This window comes from Apteryx mantelli, chromosome 1 (genome assembly GCF_036417845.1).
Source record: "Apteryx mantelli isolate bAptMan1 chromosome 1, bAptMan1.hap1, whole genome shotgun sequence".
In the NCBI taxonomy this organism is placed as follows: domain Eukaryota; kingdom Metazoa; phylum Chordata; class Aves; order Apterygiformes; family Apterygidae; genus Apteryx; species Apteryx mantelli.
The window spans coordinates 118,433,529-118,445,636 of NC_089978.1; the positions used below are offsets into that span (position 1 = coordinate 118,433,529).

Below are 12,108 nucleotides of genomic sequence, written 5' to 3' on the forward strand. Positions count from 1 at the left end.
TCCAGTTTGGAGACTTCCCCCCACATCAGAAACACCATCAGTTCAGTTTATGTCTGTCAGCATATCTTGCAGATGCTTATGTCAAGTGGATAAGATATGCCACAGACCTGCTCCCTTTAAGAGATGTTTCTTATAGCTGGAGAAGATTCTTGCCCCGAGCAAAGATCAGGCTTGGCTCAAATCAGCTCCTTGACTGCTTTTGTGTCTAATCATCAGCAGAGCAGAATTCAAAGCTACTGAGAAGGGCATGTGGTTTGTACCTCTGCAGGCAAGGACAAGGCAGCTTATCAAGAAGATGAACATATTCAGTGAAACTTGGTTAAATAAATCATCTTTTAAATCAACCTTTGCCCAATCAAAGTCCAGCCCTACCTATAGGTACTGCCACAAGAGGGACAGCAAAAGAAAATTCCTGCGAAGGCTGCTCCACACAGACACACAGGTAGGAAATTCCTTTGATTTTTCCCTAATCCCTCTTCCCCTAGAAAACTCCTCCTTTTTATGATCCTGATAATTTCACATGTAAAGTTTTCATGGAGTGAAAGGAGAAATAGTAAGCAGCCCTCTATAAGCTTCTCCCATGTTCTAAATATGAAGAAGTAATCTTTCCCTTAAGAGCCTACTGTTTCTTAGACTTTCTGTACACTGTTTTTGCAGGTAAACTTCAGGAATTAGCATAAATTCCCAATGTTTGTCAGGAAAAACTGCTTTGAGCTGTGTTTCAAACAAGGTCCAAATAATAGGGCAGCCCATCTCTACATGGTATTTGTCCTGATGCAAACACACAGGGACTCAAAAAAAGCACACAGAAGAACCTGACCAAGGGGAGTGAGTGAATCGTGACCTGTAGGCTTCCTATTTCTGCATGCTGAAATTCTCTTCCCACTTCAGTGGCACCTGTTCCAACTCCCCACCACACATGCATACTTTTCAGTATGCTGCTTGAATAACCTCAGCAATGCACTTCTGGCTTTGACAGCAAACAGTCTGTACCATGGGTAGCCAAAGAGGTGGTTCTGCAGTAGGCTGTTATCAAGATCATGGAGGGATTTGAGCACCTGCTACTTCTCAAAAAAGGCCTGTTCCTACATACATTAGTCACATAGGTGACAGAAAGAGAAGCAAAATCAGAGCTGTGCGGAAAGTTTCACATACAGGCAGATGAACGTTATTAGCATTTATTTGGCTGTGATTAGAGGCTAATTTTCTGCAACACAACTTTGGCCTTTTGACAGACTGCAGTTGGTAGAGATAGGCAGAAGAAAATCTATCTAATAAAACACAGATCATTGAGTTTACTAATTACCTGAACTTTCCAACCAGAGAAGGTTGTCCTCCTTCACCTCGTTTATCAGCATGGGTCTTTGGCAGGAGTTGCTGAGACAGCTAACTTTGGAGTTGTTCCCTGAGCATGACTATGGCTTACTTTCAGCACATGATACGTGATATTCCCCCTACTGACGTGCACCACCCAAAACAAAGTTCCATTAGATCACAAAAGCATAGAATATCTTAGGTTGGAAGGGACCTCTGGAGGCCATCTGGTCCAATGCCTCATGCAAAACGGGGCCAGCCCAGATCAGGTTGCTCAGGGCCTCATCTAGGTAAGCATCTCAGGGATGGAGGTCCCACAGCTTCTCTAGGTACCTCTTCCAATATCTGACGGTCATCACAATGAAAAGCTGTCCTTATGTCTAATTGGAATTTCCCTTGCTGCAACCTGTGTCCGTTGCCTCTCGCCCTATCACTGTAAATTTCTGAAAAAAGTCTGGCTCTGTCTTCTCCATTCATTCCAGTTAGCTATTTGAAGACAACAATAAGACCTTCCCTTTACCTTCTGTTCTCAAGACTGAATAAACCCAGCTCTCAGCCTCTCCTCAAACACCATGTTTCCAGCCCCCTACCATTCCACTAGACTTGTTCTAATATGTCAATGTCTTGAACTGGAGAGCCCAAAATGGGACACATTACTCACATGTGGTCTCACAAAAACCAAATAGAGAACAATCACTTCCTGCTGGCTACATTCTTAACAATACTGCCCAGTATACAGTTGACCTGCCTGCAAATGCACACCACAGACTCATGTTCAGCTTGTGCACTCATGTCCTTTCCTGCAAAGCTGCCTTCTGGCCAGCTAGCACCTGGACTGTATTGTTGCACAGGGTCCAGATGCATGGTTTTTTCCACTTTTCCTTGTTGAACTTCATGAGGTTCCTCTCAGCCCATATCTCCAGCCTATTGAGGTCCCTCTGAATAGCAACCTTACCCTCCAGCCTATTGACCACTTCCTGCAATTGGTATCATCCACAAACTTGTTGAGGATGTATTCTGTCTCACTGTCCACATCATCAATAAAGATGTTAAACAGTATCAGCCCCAGTACTAACCTTAAAGAATGCCACTAGTAACCAGCCACCAGCTGGTTCAGCACTGATCAAAACCCTCCGAGCTTGGTGGTCCAGCATTTTCCACTCACCTAATAATGCGCTCATTCAGTTCATATCTAACCAAAATTGGCTACAAGGACTGTATGAAAGACAGTCTTAAAGGCATTGCAAAAGTTAATGTGAACAGTATCCACTGCTCTCCTCCTGTCCACAGAGCCAGTCATCTCTTCATCAGGCATCATAAAAATGTAAATCCATACCAGCTGATCCCAATCATTTTCTTGTCCATCATGTGCTTGATGTGGCTTCCACAATGATTTGCTCTGTAACCTCCAGGGGACCAAGGTCATTGTCTAGTAGCAATTCCCAACATCAAGTACATTCTCCAACCAGCTGGTCTCAAATTCTCCGGGGAAGTAACACAAAACCCTGGAGATACTGACTAGAAATTCTACTACAGTTGTCATGAACTCATTGACAAGTCATTTGAGTCAAACTACCGCAGTCACTTCAGCAGCCTGTCATTTCTAAACCGGATTGTTTTGTTCCCTTCCCGTAGACACTATGTCGCATTTTTCTTATTGATTACATCTCATTGCATTGTTGAGGACATCAGGGTTGGAAGCAAAGTTTTGCAGCCAGATAGGCAGCAAACTGAGGCTTTATGGTCATTTGAGTATTCACATGAGAATTGCTACATAAGCATACTGTGTCAGCTCCTCTTTTCATTTTACATAGACCAAACAGGCTTGGTTAAATTACCCCTCCTTCAAGTGGTTACCTGATGGCACATTTACACTGTCAGTAGGTGTATGCCTGAATGTTCCAGACCCGTTATACCTCATAATACCTGCACTCGTATCTTATTCAAGTTGCATATACAGTGTATCTGAGTGTAACACATGCTACCTCTGTAAGCTCCTCTCTAGAACAGAATCAAAAGGTGTTTTAATTAGGATTCTGAGGCAGAGGAAAACATGGACAGCTCCAAGAACTTCGACTTACCAGTGATTAACTTCTAAAGGACAGGGAAATAAAGCAGGTGCCTCATTTTGTATGAGAACTGAGATGTGGAGATAACAAACCCAGGTAGAAAGAAAGAAAAAAAAAAAAGAAAAAAAAAAGAGCTTTGTAAATGGAGATATGGGCTTTCTTAGTTGCTTTAAAGTCCCCCTCCAAAGCAAATCTCACACTCATTAATGATAACACTCCAGCTACAATGTCTTTTCCTGAAACTTAATTTTGTTTAGTTAAAGTAACTAAGAACAGGAAAGCCTGGTTAGAACAGTGAGGTCCTTCCTTGATCTCACCTCCTCTTCTGTAAATCCAATTTTGTCACATATCTTCTTGCAGTGCTCCAACATTTTTGTGATGTTATTGGTTTTTTTCCTGTAATACTTAAATCTGGTTTTAGATCCTCACCTCAGTTTTCACCATCTTATCATAGGCAGACAACTTCCTCCTCCAGTTCTGCATCTTGCTAAGACACTAACTTCCTTTGAGACAGGAAGCCAAGGAAAGTGAAGAGGAGGAGGGAAAAAAGGGGGACTGTATTCTTCACCTTAACCTAGTTAACTAGCTTCAACTTTGCAAAGCTGGATTTCCTGGGAAACAAAACCCCAAGAATTTTGGGGCAAACCATCTCAATATATATTTAGAGAGAGCATATTTAGGGCAGTTCACTATTTTTGTTCACATGTGTTTTTTCCATCCTGCTTGGTAGAGATGACTTCTGCTCTCCAGCCCCGAGAATGTAAAGTGACCAAAAAACCCCAAAAGAGCTACGGATTCTACCTGCGTATTGAGAAAGACACAGCAGGACATCTCATCCGGAACGTGGAAAAGGACAGTCCAGCTGACAAGGCTGGCTTGAAGGATGGAGACAGAGTCCTCAGGGTTAACGGTGTATTTGTAGACAAGGAGGAACACACACAGGTACATCTCAGTTTAGTCTGGGATCCATACCAGCCCCCATAACCCACTGTCACTATGGGAAGCTTTCCTTTCCTTTTTTTTATGGCAGCTATAGCTAGGAAATCCAAGAGGTGAGTCAACTGCTCTGGTTATCTCCCTGCATCATTCATTATCCACCACGGGCATGAAATGCCTTTGATGTGCCTTCAAAGTGCCTAAGTAGAGGGATGAGACACCAACAAGAGTAGGCAGTGCCCAAGCTGATAAAAGCCCTCCCCAGGAAGGGTTGCAGTAAGTCAATCACTCTAGTGCCTGCTTGCAATTTGACCTTGTCCACTACAGGTGGTGGAGATAATCAAGAAGAGTGGGAATTCTGTTGTATTCTTTGTTCTGGATGAAGCTTCCTATCAAAAGGCAAGAAAGGAGGGAGTGAACTTGGAAGAGTTGGGTCAAAAGGCATCAACAGAACAGCAGCAGGAGCAGCAGCAGTCCCCACCACTCAGGGCCAATGGAGTGATCAATGCAGCTCCACAGCCCCGGCTCTGCTATCTGGTGAAGGAAAGGAATGGCTATGGCTTCTCCTTGAAAACCACAGAAGGTGAGAGCTTGGGCAGGAGGGAAGATGGTAAAGATATGACAGCAGGTACAGAGACAATACAGTTAACTTTAAGTGCCCTTGCTAACAGAAGGGAAGTGAAAGGAGGCAAGATGGGTTCAGCTCTCTACCATCCATTTCTGTACAGCATATGCAGCTTCCATTTTTCTGAGGGCCACATTTCTTATGTGGTGGAGGGAAAAAAAAAGGCAGAAAACTGGATAAAGAGAATAAGCTATTTTCTGCTTGCTGTTTAAGACCACTTCTGCAGCCCCACTTCTTGTATACCAGATATATACTCCAACCACTGCATCAAGGCCTGCTCCGTTCCTCCAAATTACCTTGGGAACCAGTACACAAGGTTCTAAAGACAGCTGAAAAAGGAAAACCACATGCTTGTTTTGATTTGCAAATTATTTCATTTAGAAAGCAAGAAATCTTCAAAGTCTTCCACACATACCTTTCCTCCAGTGCTATTCAAAAGAATATGGACATCTTCCAGAAAGCATCAGCTCTAAAGAGGGTATTTCAGAATGCAATATAACTCAAAGGCCAAACATGGAAGCCTTCCAAACAACGGGAAGTTCTGAAATGCACATAACAGCAACAAAAGCAGCTCCCCACTTCAAACTGCCCCTTCCCCCATCCCACCAAAATCCCTTTCAGCTGTCTTAATCAGTCCCTTAAGCACTCTCAGTAGAGAAATAAATGATTGTTTGAGCTGCAGATAGTGCAAAAAATGCCTCTTCCCCCACAGGAGTGATTTTTCCAGGGCAGGATAAGGCACACGGGCATGTGTTTATGTGGAAGGTTTGTGGTGCCACTGTAATCTGTGCATAAACAGAGATCCAGAGTCTCTAAGGACATCAGGGCTGAATTTCCTTAGCCATCAAAATCTAGGCATGTTTTGTTGACTTACCCTGCGTAATGAGTTTTCCCATCTGTTTTAGGTCAGAAGGGGTTGTTCATAGTAGAGGTATCATCACAAGGAGCAGCTGCAAAGGCTGGTGCCCAAAATAATGATCGCCTGATTGAAATCAATGGAAAAAACGTGGAAAATGACACACACGAGGAGGTGGTGGAAAAGGTATTTGTACAAGTCACCTTCTGTCTGGCCCACTTTCACAAAAACCTATTAGGGTTACCGAGGGGGCAGGCCTGGCTGGTTTGAACGCTTCACAGTAAGTCTTGGAAGTCTCTGTGTATCATCAATACTGCAGAGTACCCTGCTACTATGGCTCTATTGTCATGCAGCCTCTTGAACTGTCTCTGAATGAATACTGCCATCAAGACAGGCCAAAGAAATTTAAATACCACAACTATAAGGTTGTCATGAATCCTATTAAAAAAACATCAAGCCCTGTTCCTAGAAGTCCTAGAAATGTTCTTAATGGAAAGAGGGCAAGTCATCAAATGTGGCTTTCAGTGCAGGAAGAGGGGGGAACTTTCCAATGATGCAGTTAGCTTGGAACAGGGAGGATTAATGTTTCCAAACAGTAGTTCCTTCTTCCTGTTAAGAAATCCAAGATTAATGAAAATTACTATGCAAGTAACTTCACTACCTGGCCTCAGCTTCAAAGAACATTGTTAGTGAGGCTTCAGCTTTCCCACTATCAGCACTGCTAAAATGCAGTTGGAGTTGAAAAGATTTCAAAGTGCCCTGAGGCCAGCAGTACATACTCCAGCACTACAGCAACACAACTCAATGTATGCTAATAACTACAGAACTATGCAACATCTGTGTTTTGTTGAGTTGCTGTAACATCAGCTGCAGAGTGATAGCGGGTAAGATCAGCATTAGACTAGAAGCTTAGAAGCAGAGGCTGAACAGACCAAAAAAAAGCAGAAGTCAGTAATACAGGGAGATGGAAGAGGACCAAGAGTGACAGGAAGTTAATGGTATGGCAATGCCAAGTTATCCATTCAATTGTTGTTACTGTAATCCAAAATGGTGATACAGATGTCATATGTTTATATTGTAGAGCTCTAGATCTAGATCAGAGCAGCACTACTTACTGATTACTCATTCGATTTTACTGCCACTCACTGCATGCCACCTTCATGACTGTGGCACAACACTACAGCTAATTCTCTAGAGACCAGGAAAACAGTAAGTAGTACAGGAAATTCCCTCAGCTATATGGAGGATCTCACACGCTCAAGATCTTGGCACGGTCTGGGCATGCTCCAAGTTCCTAACTGAAATCAATTCTTTAGTAGACTGGCCTAGACCTTGTGGTTCCTTTATGAACAGCCTCTACACAATTGTATATCAGTGCACCAGTTACTGAAATCATCTACGATTCCGCTTGATGTTGAAGGGGCCACATCTGAGACTGTAAATGTACTAATGCAGGTAAAGAAGTCTGGAAATCATGTTATGTTTCTACTTTCCGATGAAGAAACGGACCAGTATTACAGAAGCCAGAAGATGTTACTGAGCAAAGAGAGTGCCAGCCTAAAACTGCTTCCCCTCAAACCACGACTTGTTGAGCTCCAGAAAGGAACAAGTGGTTATGGCTTTTATCTACGAATGGAGCGAAATACTGGTGGTAAGAACAAAACCAACAAGGCCACCACATATGCTGTACAGTTTCTTCCTGTATAAGCTTTGCAGACCTTATTCTCCCAGTCTGGCTTCTTATTGCTAATCTTGGAGAAATTATTTATAGTCCTGTTGCAAGCAGTGCTACATCAGGGAAACGGTCTCGACCTGAGGCGCAGCTTGGAAAATTTGCCTTTACCATCAGAAATGTCTTTAAACTTCCCAAACATACTCAAACTATTTTTTCCCCCTTCTTCTGATCTTAGATCATGTAATCAAGGATGTTGATTCTGGGAGCCCAGCAGCCAAGGCAGGTCTCAAAGACAATGATACCTTAGTGGCTGTCAATGGTGAACAAGTGGAGGCTCTGGACCATGAACAAGTAGTGGAAAAGATTAAGCAATCGGAGGAAAAACTCACACTGTTGGTAGTGGATAAGGAGACTGACACCATGTATAAACTGGTAAGAAAATGCAGGCTACTGCTAGGAATTGATAATTCATCACTGAAAAGAGATATAGGCATCAATGAAATGGCCAATCTGCTCTGACAGAGACACTTCTTCAACTTGCAGGAAATATCTAAAATATGTCCATATTTCAGCAACTCTCCTTGTATTTCTATAGCAAGTCACTAAACATCCCAAGTTTTTGACCTGTTCCCAATTTTCACAGTCACTACTGAAACAATTCTAAATTTGAACACATCAGAGCAAAGACAAGTTTAAGACAGCAAAATGAGAGTTATGAGGTTGCGTAACCACTTATGAGGGAAATGGGTAACAAAACTCCCTTCTCACATAGATCAACATCGTAGTTTTTGCCTTTTAATTTCTGGCTGAGGTGAAGGATTCTTCACTGCAGATTAATTCTGAGTCATAAAAAGGTTTCAAACAAAACATGTTTAACCTGAAAGCCTAATACAGATTTCATAACAGATTTTTTTTTTTATATTAACAAGCTTTTCTTTGTTACTGTTTTTTTCAGGCTCAAATTTCCCCCTGTTCATACTACCACAAAGTACAAGACCCATCTCCAGCTAAAATGGAGGAAAGAGTGGAGTTGCACACTGGGCAGAAAGTGAACAAGCCAAGAATCTGCAAGATGGTGAAAGGGCCTAGCGGATTTGGCTTCAATTTGAATATGATCAAGAACAAACCTGGACTGTTCATCAGTGAGGTACTAACACAGGACAAGAAACAAGGGAAAGCTTGGGCAGTCAAGTCAGACAGCCTCCCCCTCTTCCTTCTGTTCTGTAAATATATTCAAGTTAAACCACAAAAAAAGATAAGTCTGTTCTCCAATGTTCTTAGATAACAGAGTTGTAATTGTTAAAGCCAGACCGACACTGTAGGACCAGGTAAAATATTGTTTGGGAGATTAAAAAAATGAGCACCAAAAAAACCATTCCTCATTCTGTTAGATGTCAAAATGTGAGGATAATTCAACTTTTGCCTCATTTTTTACTTTTATTCATAAGGCTGGCATGCTAACATTAGTAATTTAAAGAGATTTTTCTGAGCTGTAGAATACCCTAAAAATGTAAAAGATTTATCTCCCCCTTCCTTCTCCAAATTACACAGCTGGCAAGAGTCAAACTTCTATTACCTCAAATTATGACTGTGCCTTTAGTTGTTTTTTTTGTTTGTTTGTTTTTTGGGGGGGGGGAGGAACGTTTCCACTCATTACTAAGGAATTTGTGAAATGTAATAAACTTAACGTTAAGTTACCAGACAGGGATCTGCAAATAATAATAAAATTGGTTTTCCACCTGTCTTCATGATTCCACCATGCCACACTTCTAAAATGAAAGCCTAACAAGATGCATTTTAAAGCTAAATTTGATGGGTCTCATATTAATTTCATCTAAACCTGTTGCCTCTCCCAATTCATTTCTTTCTGTCCCATGATATCTCCCCTCTCCCATGTTTACTTTGCTGTCTTGTAACAAAAGCAGTAACACAACATCATAGATAAACACTGGTTGTTAATGTGTCTTCTCAAGTTTTGTGCTAATATCACAGTTTGAACTTGCCTTTTCAGGTACAAAACAGTGGGCCAGCTGACACAGCTGGTCTAAAAGATAATGACTTTTTGGTGGAAGTAAACGGGGTGAATGTGATGAATGAACCCTATGAAAAAGTGGTGACAAGAGTGCAGGATAGTGGTGACGAACTAACACTACTGGTGTGCAGCAAAGATGCTTATGAATACTTTCAGCATCAGAAGACTCACATTACAGCCTCTACAGCAGATCCATCCTACAATGCTTTTGCACCTCCTGCTCACACAGAAAACCCACCAGCAGAGCCAGAGAGAACCTCACCAGAGCCAAGAGAAAGAGTGAGTAATACTACATTGACCAGATGTTGAGGGATCATCCAGGGGATATGAAAAGAACTTATTTTCAGCTAGTAGGTATACCTGAGCTAGGACCTTTAGCTTGAGAATGGTTTTCACAAAATCAGTTTATGTTATTAATAGGGAAGCTGGAGTCCAATTACCACAAACAATTCTTCCTTTCCCCACACATAATACAGGTGGGTATCTTTAATGCAAGATTAAATCACAGAAAGGATGAACATAAAAGATTTTGTGCACCGCAGTAATCCAAATATGATAATTCTTAATGAAGATGGAAAACAGGCAAGACACTTCTGAAAGTGCAGAGAAACAGTGCTTAAGTACACCAAAGAGCATGAAATGCTTTGGGGGAAACCAGGTGAAATACTTTGAAACAGATTATTTTGTAGAAGGAAGAGCAATTGATAGGGTATGACAACATGTTCTAACAAATGTGCTGATTTGAAGTATTTTGTTCATATTATGTCAGTAGAAAGAATTTGAAGCATGATAGAAGTCAGAAAAGAAACAAGATATTTCTTCGTGAACCAGTCATTTTGACCCCTCTGTGTGGTCAGCCTTAAATTTTTTTTTTTGCTTATTCAGAAGAGACATTTAGGGAAGAATATGACTAATATTGTCCCTATTCATTTTTCATTATACCATGTGCAGATGTCCAGCTGCAAGTTTTCTCAAAAGTTTTTTAGTTATCAAGCTGAGTTTTGCAGAGCTGAAGTTAGCCCCTCTTTTGCATGCAAATTCAGCAGATTCCGGAATTAAACAAAAACAGAAAGCCCTTATCATACAATTTTATCTCTACAGTAAACTTAATCAAATAAAAAAAAACTACAACAACAAAAAATCACATTTGCTGGCTCATTCTCCCATGCAAATAGGTACATCATTAGTACCGATTAAAACAGCAGACCTTCATAACACTGCAGACTACCAAGCAAGTTTACAAACTAAAAATAATCATAATGTATTTGTTACTCCTCTGCAGGCAAGCTCATCCTCCTCTTCACAATCACGTGCCTCAACAAGAGCAGACGGTGACAACAGCGATGACACGCAGTTGTGAGAAGACAAACTATGCCAAGAACAAATAAGTCTCCCAACTCCCTTTACTTCAATCATTCTTTGCTACTACCCATCCCAGAACTAGACTATTTCTAGGATTACCATACCTGTAAGGGAGTACAATCTCTTGCTGAAATGCAACTGCCTGAAATAAACATTTCAATGTAACTTGTAGTCATTTAACACACTGCAATTGTACTTCATTGGCTTTCTGCCTCGTAAAGTGAGCAGTTAGTCACTTATTTCTGTAAAGGCTTAAGTGACTAGAGGTATATACTTAAATATGCTGCCGCAGAGGGAGGAACCATGTTTCATAAATCCATAAGTGTTTTAGCCTTTTAAAGACAAGCTCTTAAATACAGAACAACTGATCTCTCTCCACCTCCCAGGAGAAGGGGTTCTCCTAATCAAAGCTCATCAATTCAATCTCTGTGGTGACTTATGTGCTGTATTTACTGCAGTACAACTGCTGTGATATGTCATAAGCCAATGGACTACGTGCATTACACTCCTTTCCCTTACTAACACTGCAGAAGATTTTTCAAACATTATGCTAACTTCATAATTCACAACTCAAAACCTTTAAGCACTATTCTCTCTGTTTATAGCTGTGGATCATGGTAGTTAGAATAGTGTATGTAATTCAGAGTCATGCTTTGTCTGACTCCAAGCCAACCACATTGTCTTGAATGCGACATAAATGGTTCTGTAATACTGCTACTGTATGCTTTGCCTCCTTGCTGTACACCAAAAACAATGCTGAAATAAATCGTTGAGCATGGCTATTTCTTTTTCCCAGGTCCTACCCTTGCCACCTATGATTTATGTTCCAGAACAATTCTAAAACAAAGAAAGCTGGGGAGAGTGGCTATGGGAAGTTACAAGTTCAAGTCACATGAGTAAAATTTACTTTTATGCCTTGAATTATGTCAAGAAGGGGATACAGGCTACTGTAGAAGAACACACAGGTTGTGGGGAATACTGAATTTACAGCATATAAAGTAAACAAGGAATAGTTGTGATCTGACTTTACACTGAACTCCAGCAAACAGTAATTCAAAGCCTCAATTCCATTTATACAGGGAGAGGAAACAAGTTGAGACTCAGCAACCGAAGGTTGAGCTCCAGCTCATAAGAACACTAGATACTAGTGATGCACGTCTCCCTTCAACTTCTCTTCATTTCCCTCCTGCCAGGCAGTAAATCCTAGCCATTTTCTAGCTCGCTTCCAGCCAAACCTTT

At 41.3% G+C, this 12,108-nt stretch overlaps 1 protein-coding gene across 1 annotated transcript; it reads left to right on the forward strand.

Annotated features, from left to right (window-relative positions):
* Positions 1-366: 366 nt before the first annotated feature.
* Positions 367-12,058, forward strand: PDZK1 (PDZ domain containing 1). The gene is made up of 9 exons (XM_013950169.2): positions 367-442; positions 4,114-4,325; positions 4,647-4,902; positions 5,850-5,986; positions 7,256-7,451; positions 7,711-7,907; positions 8,431-8,622; positions 9,487-9,786; positions 10,790-12,058. The coding sequence occupies exons 2-9, from the start codon at positions 4,116-4,118 to the stop codon at positions 10,865-10,867; spliced, it is 1,566 nt and encodes a 521-aa protein (XP_013805623.2). The 5' UTR covers positions 367-442; positions 4,114-4,115; the 3' UTR covers positions 10,868-12,058.
* The last annotated feature ends 50 nt before the right edge of the window (positions 12,059-12,108 follow it).

Coding starts and splice junctions, on each gene's coding strand:
- PDZK1 (XM_013950169.2), top strand. CDS start 4,116: ATGACTTCTGCTCTCCAGCCCCGAGAATGTAAAGTGACCAAAAAACCC. Junction 7,452..7,710: donor AATGGAGCGAAATACTGGTG/GTAAGAACAAAA, acceptor TTCTGATCTTAG/ATCATGTAATCAAGGATGTT. Junction 9,787..10,789: donor CACCAGAGCCAAGAGAAAGA/GTGAGTAATACT, acceptor ACTCCTCTGCAG/GCAAGCTCATCCTCCTCTTC.